The sequence below is a fragment of the Jatropha curcas genome, chromosome 10 (genome assembly GCF_041381405.1).
Source record: "Jatropha curcas cultivar XTBG-Jc1 chromosome 10, XTBG_Jcur_1.0, whole genome shotgun sequence".
Classification (NCBI taxonomy): Eukaryota; Viridiplantae; Streptophyta; class Magnoliopsida; order Malpighiales; family Euphorbiaceae; genus Jatropha; species Jatropha curcas.
In genome coordinates, this window is record NC_143160.1 from 4,209,547 (window position 1) to 4,229,588 (window position 20,042).

Genomic DNA, 20,042 nt, shown 5'->3' on the forward strand with positions numbered 1-20,042 from the left:
AGAAAGAAACTTTATTTAAATATATTTAAAAATGTTTATGGCAATTAAAATGTAAGCAGAAAATAAATATATTTAAACATAATTAGCCTTTGAATATATAAATATTTTATGCCCATCAAGCTTAAGTATATTGCAGAATAGAGAGAGAAAACAAACAAAACCAAAAGAGAAAAAAAAAAAAAAAAGTAAAAACGAAACCAGAGTCATGGTTTCAACAAGGAGAAGTGGATCTCTCTCTGGAAACAATATCAAGAGATCTTCATCGTCGGAGGATAAGCCTCCGTCACCGAAGCGTCAAAAGGTGCAAGAAGAGGGGATGAAAATCTCTTACACTTTTTTTTTTTAAATTTTTACTTCTTGGGTCTTGTTTTAACATGTCTAATTTTTTTTTTTAATTTTTCATTTAAAATTTTGTGATTTCTTTATGTTTTCAGGGAGAAAATGGTGGAAATGCGGAGAAACCGATGCCGGCGACGGAGAATTCCAAGGAATTGTCTCCCCCTGCTGCCGCGGATCCCGCAGAATGTGGGTCTGGTGATTCTCCGATTGCTGGAGACGCTGCTGGAGAGGCTGTGAGTTCAGGAAAAGGTGAGGCGGCTACAGCTGTGGCTGTGGTCACGCCGATCGCTGAGGGTAGGTGATTTGAAGTTGTCAAGAGTTCTTTAATAATTTTTTTTTTTATCTCATCAATGCATGTTTTTAGTAATTTTCTTTGTTGTTTGATCGATATCTGAAGGTTCAACACCGATTGTAGTGGATAAACCGAGAACTTCATTTTCCTCGTGGAGCAGTTTTTATCAAAAGCAGAATACAATTCAGGAATCACCTTGGTGTAATCTTCTGTCACAGTCTGCACAGGTACTTACGAGTAACTAAATAAATTGAGCCAAAGATTGATATGTTTAGTAAATTGAACTCCAAGAGAAGTGCTTTTTTCTTTTTCAAATAATTGGTTATATGTTTCAATTTTAACAATCCTGCACTAATGATATGCAGAACCCGAGTGTACCCATATGCGTACCCAGTTTCACTATTGGTTCAAACCGGAATTGCAATTTATCATTAAAGGATCAGACTATCAGTGCAACGCTGTGCAGGATAAAACAGGTATTGACTTCAAGCTCTCATGATTTTTGCTTATTTCTCTATCATCTCCTCAATTTCTTCCTCCATCACCTTAAGTTTCTCAGATGGGAATTTTGTAGGAGAAAGATAAAATCTGAATGGGTAAATCACATTTCAGTCGGTTACATTTAATTACGAAACATAAGGACTCCACTTGTCAGATATATTGGATGCGATTGTTTCTTTTTTTAGCTCTTCTGGAGGTGAACTCCTTAATATGTATATGCAGTTTGAGTACTCACTGTTTGTGGACATGATCAGCATGAGGGAGGTGCTGGAGCAGTGCTAGATTGTTCGGGAAGCAAGGGATCAGTAAAAGTAAATGGGGAAGTAGTCAAGAAGAACACTCAACGTCAGCTCCACTCAGGAGATGAGGTGGTTTTTGGTTTGCTGGGGAACCATGCCTATGTATCCTTTCTTCTATTTGGAGGATAGTTCATTTTATCTGGTTATGTCTTGCTTGTGGATTTCTAAAAAATTCCCTTGTGCTTCTTTCCCATTTCCCAACTAGCTTGGGATTAAGGAGTTGTTATGCTCTTCCCCACTTCATTCTTTTGCTTACCTTTGCGTATGAGAAACTGTATCTTACTATGTGCAATTTCCTTAATCTTTGTGAACGTTAGATTTTTCAGCAATTACCAACTGATGTAGCAGTTAAGGGTCCGGAGGTTCAAAGCAGTATGGGGAAATTTTTGCAACTTGAGAGGAGGTCAGGAGATCCTTCAGCTGTTGCTGGGGCATCAATATTGGCATCTCTTTCAAGCATGAGGCAAGATATATCCCGGTATAAATCTCCAGGTCAGAATCCTGGTAAAATCCACCAAGGGAGTGAGGTGCCGGCCCATTCAGTGGTCCATGATGGTACAGATGGTGATCTCGATGGCTTAGAAATCAATTCAACTCCAAATATTGGGAGTGATAAAGCTGCAGATGTTGGAGCAGTTGGCAAGAACCTTCCTCACGATTGCAACCAGGACTCTGGCATAGAGGCAGGCAATGTAAAACTCTCTGGGGTGAATGATTTGATAAGGCCTTTCTTCAGGATGTTAGCTCGATCAACTAGTTGTAAACAAAAATTGAGCAAAAGTATCTGTAAACAGGTATTGGAAGAAAGGAACGAGTGGGCAAGGGATTCACAGCTGGCATCAACGTCGGGTATGTCATTGAGGTGTGCAGTATTCAAAGAAGACATTTATGCTGGAATTCTTGATGGCAAAAATATAGAAGTTTCATTTGATGATTTCCCGTATTATTTGAGGTATTATTTTGCCTTCATTGTGCTTAATTTATTTTCATATACTGATGCTTATTCCAGCTGAGAATTTAATGCTTACTTTCTTTTCCATATTTAACTTAAAGACTTCATACGGGACTTCTTACTTGTTCTGTTTTCATGTCTTGGACACTTGGGAATTTTTATTAGCATAGCAAATGAGATTATGTAGGAAAATTTCTTCTTATGGGACCAGCTGTTTCCTTTGGACTTTTAAACTGTAATTTTCTGAATGCTAAAACTTGGTTTCTGATGCAAGAGTTGGAAAATAAATAAGAGACAGATTTCTTTTGGTTTGTTATTTAACTCATTTTTAATTGTCGTGTCTAAGCTTGTTTCCTACATGTTTCTATCAATGGTTTTTGTTATTACGTTAATAGTGGAGTGTTGTGTTTTGTCCACTTAAGCCATTATATTTCTAGATTTTCCTCCTTTGTTTAGTCATCTGGCATTTATTCTTATCTTTTTATTTCTTATTCTTAATTTTCTTTCCACAGTTTTGAAAATGTCTAATTATAAAAATCTATTATAGAGAGGAAAAGATGATGACTAAATGCCCTTTGATTGTTTATGCCTTATTACATTAAGATTCCAGGACTACTGTTGGAGAATGATGGGACAACCTATTAGTGTGGGTGGGATAATTATGGTGCTTTAAGCAAATGAAGCTGAAAATATAAAGTTAACTAAGACTTGAGCTGGTTCAGGCTTGATCCCAGCTCTCCCGTGTTTTGACAAACAAGGATGGAAAGGTGGAAGATGGAGGGGAGAGAAGAAAAACACAGTAAATTAGGATAGTTCATGATTGTTAGATTAATAAGATGCTTAGAGTTGAGAGAAGCTGAACATAAGGCTAAACAGGGCTTGAAAGGCTGGAGTTTGTGATGTAAACCTGTCTCATATAGTCAACAAGCTAGGAGGGAGTGATGGAGAAGGTAATAGTTGCCCGCAAATGCTTTGATTTAGCCTGATTGAATTCTGAAACTCATTTCCATGTGCATGATATTCCCTTCTTATCATCTGCAGGTCCTTGAGAATTGAGATATGAGCAATAAAACCTGTTGTTAATAGGATGCTACTGATTTTCTTAGTTTTGACAGTGCTGCATGGCTGTTTCAGTTTTTGTCTTTAGATTTTATCGAGTCCTATAATTTGAAACCTTGTTTAGAAGTAATCTCTGTTATATAATTTTGTTCTTCAGTTTGCATGGGATTTAGACTACATCCAAAAATTTAATTTGATATTGCATTACTTGTCCTATTTAAGATGTAACAGCATATGGTGCATTTGTGAAAGAGACTTGGGGAGTTATTTGTTTGATTTTTCATGCATCTTGATGAGCAGCTTTTTGGTTTATCGTTTGTAGTCTGTTTTGAGCACCATATGTCCTGCAGCTGATAGTGTGTATTGCATGGATCTGGTTGTCCAGGTAGATGGGTCCTGCAAAATGATCAGTTCCAATAGCATGTTGGCTAGAATTTTAGATTACCTGTTTGCAGGGGACAACTAAATGGTAGTGGATATGATTTATAAGATGTGATGAGCGAGAACTTTGTTTCTTATACAAGGACAATTCTGGTTTTTTATGCTCACATATAATTGTTTTTGTTGCTCATTTTGCTATTCTACTATTTAAATCTTTGTCATATTAGGATATAATACACGCTGAATATATTTCTGACTGAATATTTACCATAGGTCAGTAGAATTCCTGATTGATATTTGATGAAAACATTCTTATTTTTGGTAATTTACCTCTAAGTTCTTTAGATTTGCCCATTATGACAAGTTAGGATGACATTTTACTTTGCTCACAGCACACTCTAAGCCTTCACTTCAATCTAATATCAAGTACAAATGCTGTAAAAATTTAAAATAATCCTAAAATGCCATAGTATTTGTTGGATAAAGTTCTACTGACAGGATTAATTTTTATCTTTTAAATCAAATCCATGAGTCATGACCACCATTCCCAAGTTCTTGAATTATGTATTTGAGCCAATGTCAATCTCTAATTTCTAATCCGACTAATACATTTTCTCTATTTTTTCCCCAAGCTGGAGTATTTTATTTTTTACTATGAAAGTTTTAACTATTATTCTATAACTAATAATACTTTATTTTTAATATATTTAAGTCACTATTTTTTAGAATAGTAAATTTCGCATTAATGTCCAATTGACTGTTCACACTTTTTTTTTTCAAATTTTTAATTTGTGGGTGCTTAGTGGGTGTTGGTTAATATTTTGTTCCAGTATCAGATAATATTTATTTGATTTGGATGCAAGATTATAACTTAAAATGTAGAAAGTTATAAAGTATCAAGTGTAGTTTTGTTATTACATTAAAAAATGGAAGAAATTGTAATTTTTGAAAAAATTGTCTTGATTTTATAATTATGAACAAAATTAGGGACTAAACTGTAATTTACCCTCCTATTTTATATAAATGGTAGATGTTTTGTTGTAATTTTAGCATGCAATTCTTTTATCGAAGGATTTTATGAGACATGATTGTCAATGCAACGCATATTACCGGTTTTTGACATTTTCCTTGCAGCGAGAGCACGAAAAACGTACTAACTGCAGCTTCATTTATACACCTGAGGCACAAAGAACATGTGAAGTATACTGCAGATCTTACTACTGTTAATCCACGGATTTTGCTTTCTGGTCCTGCAGGTGTGTTAATGTAATACTTTTGGGTCTTATATTTGTCTTTGAGACTATATGGATTAATCTCCATGAGCTGAAATTCAAACTTGAACGCTGTTGATTCTGAATTTATTTCACAGGTTCTGAAATATACCAGGAAATGTTGGCAAAGGCTCTTGCGAACTACTTTGGTGCTAAATTGCTCATATTTGACAGCCATTCTTTTCTGGGTGTAAGCTGAAAACTTTCTGGCTTGATTTTGGTAGCACTCCATTTGTATGATGTAAAGACTAATCAGTTGTTTTTATGAAAAACTATGAATATGTAGGGTTTGTCTTCAAAAGAAGCTGAGATTTTGAAGGATGGATTGAATGCAGAAAAATCCTGCACTTGTGCTAAACAAAATCCTGCAGCCACAGACTTGTCAAAGGGTGTGAATCCACCAGGTGTTGAAGCAGATACACTTAGCTCTTTAAATGCTACTTCTTCCTCTGGTCAGGAATCTCTGCCAAAGATGGACATTGATACTGTACCCTCTTCTTCAGGAACAACTAGGAATCTTTTGTTTAAAATCGGTATGATGGCTTTCTGCTTTTGGTCTTCCAATTTCATTCACATTCTATTTTAACCAGTTCTCTTGGATTCTAAATTAGCAAGGTAACTGCAAAATATTTTCTTCCAGGTGACAGAATAAGGTATATCTCAAGTGGCTTGTATCCTACAGCATCGCCATCAAGGTACAATAGTTTCAACAGTTCACTGGAAATTATGGTGCTTTAGTGGATTGTTCTTTTCTTCATTATTTTGCAATGAGTGGTGAAACTATGTATTTGTCATAAATCAAAAGCAGCTGTAATTGGTAACTTCGTTTGATCTGAGTTGGGGATGCATATTCACATGGGCTTTTATGCTAAAAGCGAGAGAAACCCCACCTCAGTTTCCTTTTTTTAGCCTCTGTGTCAACTGCATGATTCAACTTTCATCTCTGAAGATAATATGCTCAATCGTTGAATACTTAGAAAAATAGCCATCATAATCAGGATTTGTTTAGTATTACCATTCACTAGAAAATTGAGACGGTTCTACTGTTAAACTATAATTAACTTATCCAAATACTTGGTGATTACCACTGTAGTCCACTATCAAAATGGGGAAGAGATATTATCATGAATTTATTATTATTGTTATTATTTTTATTTTGCAATTCCTTGAGAATGGAAGTTAGTGTTTGGAATATGCTAAATAATGCTGATGTCAGTGTTGATGAAAAATTTGTATTGGGCTTTAGAATGTTGATAAACATGAAAAGTGATTGAAAGGAACATAGAAACCATGTTCTAGAGAGATTTAGAGTCTTTTGCTATTTCTGGAGTTGGTGCCTCCTTGTGAAAAATTTCCGATTCTGCTCTTTATCCTTTTCATTGTGGTCCCTTGCGGGCAACATTATGTGTACTCGCTAATGCTTTGTGAATTTAAAATGCAGGGGTCCACCAAATGGCATTCGTGGAAAGGTTGTACTAGTTTTTGAGGACAATCATTTGTCCAAAATTGGGGTAAGGTTTGATAAACTTGTACCTGATGGAGTTGATCTTGGAGGTCTTTGTGAGACAGGCCATGGATATTTTTGCAATGGTAATGTTGAATTCCGCTATGAACAGTTTCATGTGCTTTGACTTTATTAATACTGTTTTTTTCCTCAAACTTTTTCTTGCAACTTACTGAACGTGACTCTAACTTTCTTGATCTAGTTACTGATCTTCGTTTGGATAATGTGGAAGATTTGGACAAGTTACTAATCAACACATTGTTTGAGGTAGTGATACTCAATCTTAACATGATTTATTTTGATTTGGCTTTGTGCCTTTCTCCATTTAATTGGCTTCTTATAAACCTGTCATTAAATGTTTTATCAGGCTGTACATAACGAGAGCAGAAATTTTCCTTTCATTTTGTTCGTGAAAGATGCGGAGAAATCAATTGCTGGAAACCCAGATACATGTTCTACATTTAAAAGCAGACTTGAGAAACTTCCTGATAATGTTGTAGTTATTGCTTCACACACACAAACTGACAATCGTAAAGAAAAGGTAATCTTTTGTTCTAAGAAGGTTTCTGGACTTTTCACTGATGTACTTTTATGCTGAGATGTTAAGACTTAAATAATATGGAATCTCTTAGTCGCATGCTCCCTTAGATTCAACAATAGCAAAGAAATTCTGACATATATTGGAAAATCTGAAATGCATCTCTCATGAATGTGTACATCTATGTTATCCTATATTGATGTTTATGATTACGTTGTTGATACTTTCTTTTTGCAGTCGCATCCTGGAGGTCTTCTTTTCACAAAATTCGGTAGCAATCAAACTGCTCTCCTCGACTTGGCTTTTCCGGTAGTGACTCTTTCCCTGTGCATTTGTTTTTTCGCCCCATCTATCTCTTTGATTAGAAACTTCCCTTTTTCCCAACTTGAAATTTTCCTTTTCTGGAATTTTGCTGTTCAAAATTCATTGTCATGATGGCCCTTTTATGAAAAAGGGGAAACTGTCAAACCTTATTCAGATTAAGGCTGCCTTAAGATTATAGTCGTTCTTTTTTGTGCTTCTGATGGCATAAACTATTAATAAAAACAAGAAAATGAAGGTTTACAGTGTTTTTGCATAAACTATTATAGTAATTTCGATTTTATGTTTAGGCCTATTTCAGGTTGTTGAAGATGATAGCTTTGATATCCACTGTTGCATCATTTTTTTATTAGCATATACACTGCACTCTCTTTATGGCTTATCATTTTCCTAATGTAGTTGAATATTAAAAGATTACTTGTGCAACAAAGATGTTATATCTCCCAGAAATTTATTTTGTAGCAAAGTTCCTCAAATGTGAAAAATTTTGTTGCTAGAATATATTCAAATTTTGGCACTGGTGGAAGCTATGATTCAATGCGATCAACCAGTCTCTGTTCCTTTGGCAGCCATTCTTAGAGTTATTAGAACGTGCTTTTCTTTCTCTATTTGTGTGATGTGCCAATGTGGTGTGCATGGGTGTGGTACATGCTGGTGTTGCTACCAAAAATTGAGAGTTTATCTTGTTGCTGATGGATGTTGTTGATATTCCAATATGTGATTCAGTGCGTTCTGTTTCCTCAGGATAGTTTTGGAAGACTTCATGACAGAGGGAAAGAAGTGCCAAAGGCAACAAAAGTTCTGACTAAACTTTTTCCAAATAAAGTAGTTATTCATATGCCACAGGTCTGTATTACGAATACCATGTTGGTTCTACTACTATTAGAGTTGGTGTATGACATATTATGGAAGCTTATAAACTGTTGCAGGATGAGGCACTTCTGGCATCTTGGAAGCATCAATTGGATCGAGATTCTGAAACCCTCAAAATGAAGGGAAATTTGAATCATTTGCGAGCTGTGAGATCTCTTTACCATGTTTTGATTTTGCAGATTCTCTGTTTTTTCTTTGACAATGTTATACTGGTGGTTATTGCTTGAATGTTTTTTAACACTACACGTAAGGGTGATTATTTGTTTGTTTGTAACTGTTAGGTTGATTATCCATTTGTTGTCTGTTTTATTCTGTTGCTCAAACATTGTGATTACTTGAGTGATTGGTTCCTTGACCGAGATATACTGTCAGATGGTTTCTTAACAAGTGTCTGAGGAATGTCTTAAACTTTCTTAACTTCTAGTTTTAAGTGTCCAACTTTGGCTCTGTTGCATGTTCTCTTTCCTTTGTTGTTTTCTTTCTAACAGTTGAATACGTTGCTCCGTGGATTGTTAAAATCCCTGAAACATAAAAATCAAGTGTGTTAACAACTGCCCTTTTCAGAAGATGTTGCTTTGAGAAAATTTGGAGCTTCTCTCATGCAACACTGTAATGAGTTAAAGTCCTCTAGATCTTGTTGGAAATCTAGTTGTGGCATGTTAACCGGCTCATGGCTAATGTTTCACAGAGGTCTCTCGTTCATTCATTGAGGTTTAAGGAGCAAATTAAGCGGTAATTGTTGTTTTAGGCTTTAAACTTCTCTGTGTGTGTGTGTGTGTGTGTGTGTTTTATATTCTTTTGATATGGTGTCTTTGACATTCTTGAACAAAACAAGCTGGTATCCCTTTTTTATTCTTTAATATGGATAATATTTTTCTCAGTTGTGAACAGTTTTTATGTTCTGTGGGTCATGATGAACAATGATGGCATTGTGATTGTCATGGTTAAAACATGTGGCATTTGAAGATGCAGTTTCTAATTTTTGTCATTACCTATAATAGGTTCTGACTCGAAGTGGTTTGGAATGTGAAGGACTTGAGACATTATGCATTAAGGACCAAACGCTCACAAATGAAAGTATGTTTCTTTTTTATATATATTGACATTATTCATTTTCTATTAAATTTTCTCTGAAAAATCATACTTGGTGTACATTGCAGGTGCAGAGAAGGTGGTTGGATGGGCTTTAAGCCATCATCTAATGCAGAATCCTGAAGCCGAAGCTGATGCAAGAATTATTTTATCCAGTGAGAGGTAATTGATACCTGATCTTGTAATGATTTTTTGGATTGTCATCTAAACCAATAGTCATCGGATGCACTACACAGTTGTAATGCCATTGTGCGATTCTGGCAGTATCCAGTATGGGATTGGAATCCTGCAGGCCATCCAGAATGAGTCTAAAAGCCTGAAGAAGTCACTCAAGGTGATCTTCAAGCATTCTTGCATCTAAATGTCCGATAACAACTCTATTTATGTGTATAACTTTCTTTTAGTTGTTTTGGAAAACAAACATTCATGTTATCCTTTTTTGAAAGGTTTCTTGTCTAACTGATGTTTTGGCCACAAGCAGGATGTTGTTACAGAAAATGAGTTTGAGAAAAGGCTTTTGGCTGATGTTATTCCACCTAGTGATATTGGAGTTACATTTGATGATATTGGAGCACTTGAGAATGTCAAGGATACTTTGAAGGAGTTGGTGATGCTTCCTTTACAGAGGCCTGAGCTTTTCTGCAAAGGGCAATTAACCAAGGTTTCCACTTTCCACATTTTTCAGCAAAATAAGCCATTTCATTTCAAAGGGCAAAGTTATTTCCGGTAATCTAGTTTATGTAATTGTCAAATGTCTATGTGCAGCCTTGCAAGGGCATTCTTTTATTTGGACCTCCTGGAACTGGGAAGACTATGCTTGCGAAGGCTGTGGCAACAGAAGCTGGTGCAAATTTCATCAATATTTCAATGTCAAGCATCACATCTAAGGTTAAGATCATTTTAGGTGTGATTTGATTGTTATTTACTCGGTGAATTACCTGATATGGATCTAATTTCTTCTCACCTACAACAGTGGTTTGGTGAGGGTGAGAAGTATGTGAAAGCTGTCTTCTCCCTGGCCAGCAAAATTGCCCCGAGTGTTGTCTTTGTTGACGAGGCAAGCTTCCCATAACCTTCCATTATGAATTGTATTATTATTCTTTTTAATCAAGCATCAACTCGTTTCAAACTTTTGCCCTTGTCTTTTTTTTTTTTTTTTATATATAATTTTTTTCTTCTTTTTGGTCTCTATGTTGTATAGGTTGACAGCATGTTGGGCAGGAGGGAAAATCCAGGGGAGCATGAAGCAATGAGGAAGATGAAGAATGAATTTATGGTGAACTGGGATGGCTTACGCACCAAAGATACCGAAAGGGTTCTGGTACTTGCAGCAACGAATAGGCCCTTTGACCTTGATGAGGCCGTCATAAGAAGGCTGCCTCGAAGGTAATTTTTTCACTTAAAACATTGCCTTAATATGTGATGAAGCTAATTGTTTGCCAATTATTGATCATTATTTATTTTAATATATGTTCTTGCCCAGATTGATGGTAAATCTGCCTGATGCTCCAAATAGAGCAAAGATACTGAAAGTTATTTTAGCTAAGGAAGATTTGTCCCCTGATGTTGATTTTGATGCAATTGCCAGTATGACAGATGGCTATTCTGGAAGTGACCTTAAGGTTTTTGGATATGCAACGAATGCCTTTTCTTGTTTCTCTTTGTTTTTTAAATAATTTTTTAACTTGAATTTACTCATTGAATGGCTTAAAACACATAATTCTTTATGTTGCAGAACCTATGTGTAACTGCTGCTCACCGCCCAATTAAAGAGATATTGGAAAAGGAAAAGAAGGTGTGGGTTTTAATTTTATTTTCTTTGCTGTTCAGAAACTGCTAAGTTAAAGTGTAACAGCTACTTAATTGATTAGGTGATGTAACCATACTATCAATGCTGGGTTTTTGATCAAAACATTCTTATCATAATTCCTAGCAACAACAGTCTTCCGTAAATTATTAGGAGATAATGCATCTATCCTTCCAGTTCACATCTAGCCTCTCCAAATTAGTGTAGATATGGGATTTTAGAAATTCAGGATATTATTCAAGATTAAAATGCATCACAAGTAAAATTTATCTCTGGTGCATTGAGTATTTATTATTTTCCGTCTAGCATCTAACATGATCTCCTTTCATCATTAATGACAGGAACGAGCTGCAGCTCTAGCAGAAGGTAAACCTACTCCAGCTTTAAGTGGCAGCGCTGATATACGGCCTCTTAATATGGATGATTTCAAATATGCTCATGAACGGGTAAAATAATGAAACCCTTCTTTTGTTCTTCTCTAATTGTTATGTGCTTTATTTTAGTTATATGTTTATTTACATATTTTAAATGTGTTATTGAAATAGGTATGTGCAAGTGTTTCGTCTGAGTCAGTTAACATGACGGAGTTATTACAGTGGAATGAACTCTACGGTGAAGGCGGATCGAGAAGAAAGAAGGCTCTCAGCTATTTTATGTAAATTTTCCTTTGTACAAAAGCATCTTAGTTTCTGTTGATTCTCTTCTGTTCTCCAAAGCCTGTGCTCAAGTTATTTGCTGCTCTCACTCTGGGCTTGTTGGGGAGCCATTTTGTCTGTAACAAGAAGTATAGGTTTCTTAAATCATATTCTATTATCCCGAGTTCGGGGGATGGTTGATGGTATAAATGGTGCGAAGCTATTGATATGTTCATGCCCCTTTCTGCTATCGTGAAGAGCAACTCTTTTTGAATTTAAGCTATTAACATCTGAAATAGAAAAAGGGAAGTGAAACTGTGCATATTATTATTATTATTATTATTATTATTCTTTATGGTGTTCTGTGATAATCAAACAATAAGCTAAATGCTAGAGAACTCCTTTTATTCATGAATGTGAAAAACATATAGTGTTCCCTGAGACCCTGAAAGAGGGACGAGGCGAAAACTAATATTATGCTTAGCTAATGCCTCCTGTTATAGAAGTAGAAGTCCTATATATTACACAACTAATTTACTTTATGCCTTTGCTCAAGTAATTTTTATTTATAAGAATGTGAAAAACTGACTTGGTTCTTATTAAACAAGATTAGAATGAATTGCCTTTAGGATACAATAGAAGCCTAATTGATGTCTTACTTTATTGTCAATAGAAGTCAAACCTTAATCTTATGACCAAACAAAATGAGGCCAAGCTAATATTAAACAAACCAAATGCCATCAGAATAATTAATAATGAGACAAAGGCAACCAAAGATTGGAATAATTATAAAAATAAATAATAACTAGTTCAATGTTTGAAGGAACTTTTCTTTTTAACTGCAGAGCACGCTTCAGTGCATTCCATGCATTGAAGTTTGTAGCTCCAATTCAGGATCTTGGGTATAGGCTTGCAAGGAGAATGTGGATTGAAGGTCCATACATTGCCCTTCATCTCAGGCTAGAGAAGGTCGTGTGGGTTAGAAGTAGGGATGGCAATTTAACCCGACCGATTTAACTCGGCCAGAGCTGCCATGCATAATTTCCTCGTAAGGCTGGTGGCCTTTTAGCAAACCCGTCTCTTGATCGTCAAAAAAGAATTGCGTGTTCACTTGTTAAGGGAGATGATTAATGATTACGGTATATGGCATCGCCCCTGTTGTACGAATTTACCGCTCCTATAAATTCGTACAACAAGGACGATGCCAAATAGTTGCCCGTAATCATTAATCTCCCTTAACTAGTGAACCTGCCATTCTTTTTTGACGATCAAGGCACGGGTTTGCTGAAAGGCCACCAGCCTTCTGAGTAAACTGTGCATGGCAGCTCTGGCCGAGTTCACCTGAGCTTCGGTCTCCGATCCATCAATGTTCGCCTTTCGCCGAATATATTTTACAAAGACTCGCATGCTTCGGCAGGTCGCCGTTGGTGCGTGTGTTGCTTGGAGAATATGGATATGGCTTGCGTCATCGGCCGGGGAAGTGTGTGCTTTAGATGAAATTGTTATGGGACGGAGAAGTGTGTGGTATAGATGAAATTGTTATGGGAGCGGCAGATGCTCTCATAAATTCGTACTACAAGGGCGATGCCATATAGTTGCTCAACAGATCATTCTCTATTGAATCGTGTTCTCCTTAATCTTTAGTTTTTACTCTTTTAGTTTCTTTCATGTATGTTTCTTTTTTTTTCTTCAGTATATTCTCGTTGGGTTTGCGATTGTTTTGTTAAGGAAAGATATATGTAGAAAAAGAGTTTCATACCAATCTTTCCATTTACTGTTTGGAATCTCTCTCTCTCTCTCTCTCTCTTTTTTTTTTTTTTTTTTTTTTTTTTTGGATTTGGGATGATGATAGGTAAAGTAATTTTTACTCAATTTGATATTTGGTCATTTCTTTGGCTGCAATTTCTATGATAAATTGCAGATAATTTTGGTTATTTCTATTTCAAGCTTCATTTCCTTATTTTCTGCACTAGTTATTACATGATACCAGAAATATATAGTCGGAGTCTGATAACTTAAATCCCAATTCAAGACTTAAAAAGAGAATTAATTACCCAATATAAAAACTTTAAATCAAATTATTATGAGATGAAATAAATTTTGCTAGTACATAATGTTGCCTTGTTCTAAAAAAGAAAATACTGGGAAAGAACTTTTTAAGAATCAAATATGCTATGAAACAAAGGAACAAGACAAACAAACAAACAAACAAAAATGCCTTTTATAGCAAATTCAAACAATACAATTTAACTCTAATTGATACTATAAAAAAATAGTAAGTACATCTACAAGCTGCCTATAGGCACTGCTACTTCACAAACTAATCACAGTTTGCCTATCTGGAGGAGCAACACATTGCCACAAGGAACGATATGCTGGAATGTTGGCCGCCTCAACACCAAGGGCAGAGAGGTTTCGTCCATACTCCTGGTAAAAAAGTGTGTACATATTAATCCGATGAGCCAAGGTCATTTAACTCCCAGGCATGTGTGAGGGAGGAACGATGCTTACCTGGATATCAAGGAACAATTGCATGCATATCTTGTCAGTGTCAGAAACACTTTGGTCAGAGACATCTGAGCTTGCTCCAGCTCGCCGTTGGGCACCCTGCCGTATTCTCTGGAGTGAAGATTCTGTTTTCCTAGCCTGGGCATGACAATAAAACACAATAAAAATCAAGGATTTCTAGATAAAAAGTCCTGTCAAATTAAAAAGATTCTAGTTTTGGATACCAACCACGCTCACAAGTTCAGCAGCTAATTCATAATAACGACCAGTAATCTCAGTAGCAGCACCAAGCAGTAAATCATTCCTAGTTTCCTTAGTTAAATAGGTCACAGCTCGGTCTCCATCCAGAAAAACCTGCAGATAGTTTAGGATGACACTTATAATATAGCTACTACACAATAATATCCGGAAGTTTTAAACTAAATGATACTGTATAAATTATATCTGCAGAATAATGAAGCTGGAGCAAACTAAACACAGTCTGGTGATGCTTGAGCAACTAAAGAATGATAAACAACAGTCAAACAGTAAATTATTTCAATAAAGGAGTCCACAGTTGTTAGGTGTATGAAAGTGAAATTGTTTAAAAGACAATGAAAGATTAGATAATACTTCTGCCATAAATATTACTACAAGACAACTAGCAATTACTTTTTCCATATATTGCAAGCATACTGCCTTGACTGGAGTAAAGGCTGTAATGACATGGAGTTAATTTACAAGCTGGAAAAATACATACCTTTAAAGGGCGCAACACTCCAGACACATAAGGTGAATGTCTGACGGGAAGAGGCTTATTAGTCATCCTGTAAGTTGCAGTTATTCCCTTAATCTGTCTCAAGTCCTACATCAATTCAAGCCAAAACACTTGAGTGAATCAATTTCCTTATAAAATACTAATGATTGAACTAAATCATGAAATACAGACAATCTTTCATAGCAAGATCACAATGAGAAAAAAGATTTGAAGGAGATGACTTGCACCTACACATCATCAATTTAATCATTTCCAACATAAAGCTTACCTCAACAGCCTTATCAACTATTGCCTCTATGATTGCATTGATAGCAAGAGGTACTAAATCGTTTAAAGACTTTCCACCTCGTAAAATGCTCTGTTTTACTAGATCAAGAATGTCAGCGGAGCATGACGATAGAAGCTGAAGTACACGATCAAGGTAGTCTCCACATATCTCTGTTGCCAGACAATTTATATCATGAATAATCTGCAAATCAGAGATCCCATATGAAATTGCCAGTTCAGCATCATTATATATGTAAATGGTATTGATTAGATCCAGAATACATCGTAAGACCATTATGGTAGAATCATGCATGATACGTACATAAAGAAAATCATCAGGCACAGCTGAAATAGCCCATTCATATCCAGAATTGGAGGCAGCATTACCCTTCTTCCGAGCAGCCAGTCCGGATGATAACCAATTTGAATATCTGTTGCACTTTCATTAGTGGTCAATAAACACCATGGCATTCATTAAAACCAATTCTTGATCCATGAAACGAAATGACAAATCCAAATTTTCCGTTTTCTATTGAAACTGACCTTGCAAGGAGCTGCAAAGATAAGCGAAGAAACTTGTCAGAGCATGAGAGGATGAGAACATCTTCTCTCCAACAAGCCCTCAAGCTCTCCATCAGAGTGATACTTTGTTTTAATGCTAGGCCTTGCAAATTTGCATGACCAGAATCAGAATTCTGAACTGGGACGAGACTGGTTGCTGCAAGTGCAGAGTCCAGAGCCCCCGCAATTTCCTGAAATCTGAGTAAACTGGACATATCAGAGCAAACTTCAGATAATACATAAAAAGCCATCATATAAGAGTTTGGTTGCATACCTTAAAGAGAAATAAACTCCAATATTCCACTGCTTCATGAACTCAACATATACAGCTTCAGCACGAAATTTGGAAACAGCAGATCTGGATGGACAATAGCCTTGCATGACAACTGGATGTTATAACTATAATGACCAACACATACTCTTATATAACCATAATAATATGGTAATTTTGAATTCTTTTCTAACCATCAATTATCAAATCAGCCATGTGGAATTCTTAAGCTTGAGGGTGTAATGCGAAGGGGGTGGGGGGGGGGGGGGGGTGGGGGTGTGTTTTGGGTGGGAAAAGGGGCAGGGGTTGTCATTACCTTCAAGATGAGCCAGGAAATCTAGGCTTGACTTGTAATTCATCAAAAATTCAGCTGGTCTTCCAGGGGAAAAAGCACCTGGCTTTCCTTTTTGAATTGCTAAGAGAACCTCTTTCAAGATTGAGTTTGCCAAGAAGTCAAATACATGCAGACCCGAATTCTCTGAACCATACGAGTAGAAGAGAAAAGAAGACAAGAAACAATTCATCATTCAAGCATAAAGCAAATAAGGTTAGCATGCATGCAGGCTTATCTTTCCAGAGAGAGAGAGACCAGTACAAAGCAAATAATATGTTTTATCAATTATTTATAAGCAAGAAGAACTAAGAAAATGTGAAGATACCTAATAAGAGCAAGGCAATCAACATGAAACCTTGTTATCCAGTTCTTTTTGACATATGCACTTTTCAATCTTAATGCAGCAAAAGGACAGAAAGTTTCACTAATCAAAATGTGATAATACAGAGACAGGTGAATTAGCCGTCCACTTATTTGAGATCAATGACTACAGTAACAAGTAATTGAGTCTAGACTAATTGCAATACAAAAGTGTACTTATGGCAATAATTCATCTCTAGACCCAAAATAAGAATTTTTGTAGCAACCAAAAAACTGAGACAAGACTCTGTTTATTGTAAGACCAACAAAAAGGTATATGGCAATACCAGCAGAAGAAATTTCCAAAAGGAATTTACAGTCTTTCTGGATGCATTGCTTAATTTGGTGATAATCATTTTCAAGTCCATCTCCAGATGCCCCAGAAACCATTGCTGATGGTCCATATGGAATAATTTTCTGTATTGAAGGAGCAACAATCGTTGTACGGAAAATTTCTTCTGCACTCTTAGTATTATCAATGGCAGCATATGCACGTAAGCAATTGTAAATTGCATTTTCATCTCGATGTTCCAGCCCATCTATAAAACAATGTCCCAAACTTGCATCCAATAAAAGGCTTGCACTTTGAATCCTCTTCTCCATGTTCTTAATGAAAGGAAGGTTCTGTACTGGCATAACAGAGAAAAGAGATGAGCATAAATGTCAATTGTATTACAAATCAATTTCAAACTCATGGAAATTTTATTTCGTTCTGTATAATTAACGAGTCTTTCCCAATATGTTTCTGTGAAAGAGGCTCCCTAATATGTTAGAGAATAAAAGTAAGAGCGAAAGAGACCTCTGTATGAGCAATGTAGAATTTTAGTCGATTCATTTCGGTAGCTATTCTCTCCAGTAGCATGCTTTGAGTTTCCCTAAGATTCGTTCCATTCTCAATGGATTGTACAGAATTGCCATTGCTCATAGCATTCTTTACACTCGAACTCAAATCTCCATTTGACCAATCAGCAGGTACGCTTGGTAGCTCTTTTATAAGTTTCTCAACCTGCACTCATCAACATCCATAACTAACATTGCTCAACACAAACAATTACATCAAAATTAAGAAAATCTCTTGCACAATGCCAAAGCTATTCCTAAAGATCTACTAGATTAGCGCCACATAAAATGCAAATTTCGCAAAAAATTAAAACAAAATTTCAAAATTAGATTTCAAATTCAATTCAAATCAAAATGCACACCTTAGAAACAACATGAAATGTATCCAACAACAGCTCCAAAACCTCTCTTGCAGCAGCAGCCTCCGATCTCTGCTGCAACCCATTCCTCAAAGCGACAAGTAAACCTTCAACGCTTCTTCTAAATCCTTCGATCTTCTCTCGAAGCTCCAATAGCGGGGCCCGCATGCGAACAACGGCAGCATCTACATCGACGAGTTTAGTACTTAGATTGACGAAATCAGCATAATCACGGTTGATTAGGTCAATGAGGTCGTGATTAAGGGAGGCAAGGTATGCTTGGAGCTCCGAACGGAGCGTATCGAAAGGAACGAATGTTCGGAGCTCCGAGATGTAGGATTCGGAGTCGAAGGTCGGGGAAAGGAAGAGATTGGGTTTGAACCAAAGCGGGTGGGAGTCGAGTGGATCCGAGAAGAGGTCCGTAGCGGATCTTGGCGGTGGAGTTGACATGGAATCCACCATTTGGACTCTGGTTCTTGGTTGTTTATGTTAGTTTGTTTGATGAGAAAGTGTTGGAAAGAGTGAGCAGATCAGAAGATGAGCATAGATTTGTATAGGTGGGATTGGTGCTTGTTAAACGTCATGGCGTTTGAAAATAACATTGCTTATCAAAAAAGGATCGTGAGATTTTGCCCTCTTACCTGTTAGGATTTCTTACTTACTTTTTAGTAGTATTTTAATTTAATAATTATATTACTAAAATTTATTTTAAAAATAATATTTATGCTTAAATTTATAATTTAGGTCTAACCAGTTTAATTAAAATATAATAATTAAGTTTTAATGTGTGCTATAATTCATAAATATGTATAGAATATAGATCATAGAACACAATTAATTATATAAAATCATAACAACAACTATGTTTTTAAAGATTAATTATTTGTTTTGTTAAATAATGAGAATAGTTTTCTCCTTTCATCATAGCTATAATTCGTACATTGTATTGGAGAAAAAAATTCACTCCTTCATTGCAACAACAAATAAGGGATTCAAATCTTCACTTTTTGGTATTAGCATGAACTACTGTATTTCCTTCTTTCTTGGAAAGCAACAGTGATTAGTATTTTCTTGTTTGGACTTCAGATTTGTGTTCTCTGTGCTTGGAGTAGTACTTGTAGTTGTAGCAAGATCAGTTAAATGGACAGAAGCAAATTCCTTACTACAACATTCATCTTGAAGAAGGTCAACTAATTTTGTGTTATTATCAACTTGGTTAATCCAGTAGGCATCTTCAAACAGCTGAGCTAGTTTCTTTTTCTCTTCTCTTGGAGAAGGAGAAGCACCTTCTTCTTTTAATGGAGGACATGTACTATAGCTGTCTCCGCAGCTTGAAGCATTGCTGCAAGATCTAGAGAAACCTGAAACAACGTAGAAAGAAAGAACTTTCCAATCAATTAGGTGCTTTCAAAAAAGAAAAAATAATTATTTAAGCAGAATTTAATTATCAAACCTCCTTTGACACTGAAGAAATCATCTTCAGTAATTTCAGATCCGGATTCAGGAGAACTTCGTGGATTAGTAATGGCAGGCCTTTCACCGGAAGGAGAAGAACATGGCATCAGAACATTGTTTGTCTCACAATTCATAGATTTTTGATGATGACCGAAGCACAATATGCTTCAATTGACAAAGAGAGGAAAGAAAAAGAGATATGGAATTAACTATAGCTTTGGCATTCTAAATTGAAGTGGAAAATAAGAAGAATATACCTGAAGAACAAACCATTGGAGACGAAGAACAAAATAAGACATTGACATGAAACTAAGGTTATGAGTTAAATTAATTAAAAATTGATATCTAATACATTGGTTAATCCGTAGATCATGTTGTCCTGAATGTAAAATCAAGTACCGAAACCGAAAATATAATTTTTAGCTACTGACGACAAGCCGTTCGTCTTTTCTTTTAATAATTTCTA

General features: G+C 35.9%; 3 protein-coding genes across 7 annotated transcripts; 1 reads left to right on the forward strand and 2 right to left on the reverse strand.

Moving 5' to 3' along the window:
• The first annotated feature begins 118 nt into the window (after window positions 1–118).
• Window positions 119–12,143, forward strand: LOC105640211 (hypothetical protein). 4 transcript variants are annotated; one of them, XM_020681920.3, is made up of 28 exons: window positions 119–301; window positions 435–633; window positions 737–858; window positions 997–1,107; window positions 1,387–1,533; window positions 1,749–2,138; window positions 2,226–2,383; window positions 4,958–5,079; window positions 5,193–5,284; window positions 5,381–5,627; window positions 5,735–5,789; window positions 6,536–6,684; window positions 6,801–6,865; window positions 6,966–7,139; window positions 7,374–7,445; window positions 8,202–8,303; window positions 8,387–8,476; window positions 9,332–9,407; window positions 9,491–9,584; window positions 9,687–9,756; window positions 9,904–10,083; window positions 10,188–10,310; window positions 10,396–10,479; window positions 10,624–10,808; window positions 10,906–11,044; window positions 11,158–11,217; window positions 11,571–11,675; window positions 11,775–12,143. In XM_020681920.3, the coding sequence occupies exons 1-28, from the start codon at window positions 206–208 to the stop codon at window positions 11,886–11,888; spliced, it is 3,621 nt and encodes a 1,206-aa protein (XP_020537579.1). In that variant the 5' UTR covers window positions 119–205; the 3' UTR covers window positions 11,889–12,143. The 4 variants fall into 4 exon arrangements, with proteins under 4 accessions (XP_020537579.1, XP_012079855.1, XP_012079856.1 ...); XM_012224465.4 differs by having other exon boundaries at window positions 1,749–2,123; XM_012224466.4 differs by having other exon boundaries at window positions 1,749–2,114.
• Window positions 12,144–14,059: 1,916 nt separating this feature from the next.
• LOC105640212 (oligomeric golgi complex subunit-like protein) lies at window positions 14,060–18,723 on the reverse strand. 2 transcript variants are annotated; one of them, XM_012224468.4, is made up of 12 exons: window positions 18,125–18,723; window positions 17,722–17,928; window positions 17,210–17,546; window positions 16,545–16,706; window positions 16,232–16,343; window positions 15,940–16,155; window positions 15,719–15,827; window positions 15,398–15,598; window positions 15,112–15,216; window positions 14,601–14,726; window positions 14,376–14,510; window positions 14,060–14,291 (listed from the first exon to the last, which is right to left on the reverse strand). In XM_012224468.4, the coding sequence occupies exons 1-12, from the start codon at window positions 18,581–18,583 to the stop codon at window positions 14,178–14,180; spliced, it is 2,283 nt and encodes a 760-aa protein (XP_012079858.1). In that variant the 5' UTR covers window positions 18,584–18,723; the 3' UTR covers window positions 14,060–14,177. The 2 variants fall into 2 exon arrangements, with proteins under 2 accessions (XP_012079858.1, XP_012079859.1); XM_012224469.4 differs by having other exon boundaries at window positions 16,232–16,331; window positions 18,125–18,722.
• A 263-nt stretch (window positions 18,724–18,986) lies between these two features.
• Window positions 18,987–19,840, reverse strand: LOC110010195 (uncharacterized). The gene is made up of 2 exons (XM_020681956.3): window positions 19,575–19,840; window positions 18,987–19,482 (listed from the first exon to the last, which is right to left on the reverse strand). The coding sequence occupies exons 1-2, from the start codon at window positions 19,708–19,710 to the stop codon at window positions 19,145–19,147; spliced, it is 474 nt and encodes a 157-aa protein (XP_020537615.1). The 5' UTR covers window positions 19,711–19,840; the 3' UTR covers window positions 18,987–19,144.
• Window positions 19,841–20,042: the final 202 nt, after the last annotated feature.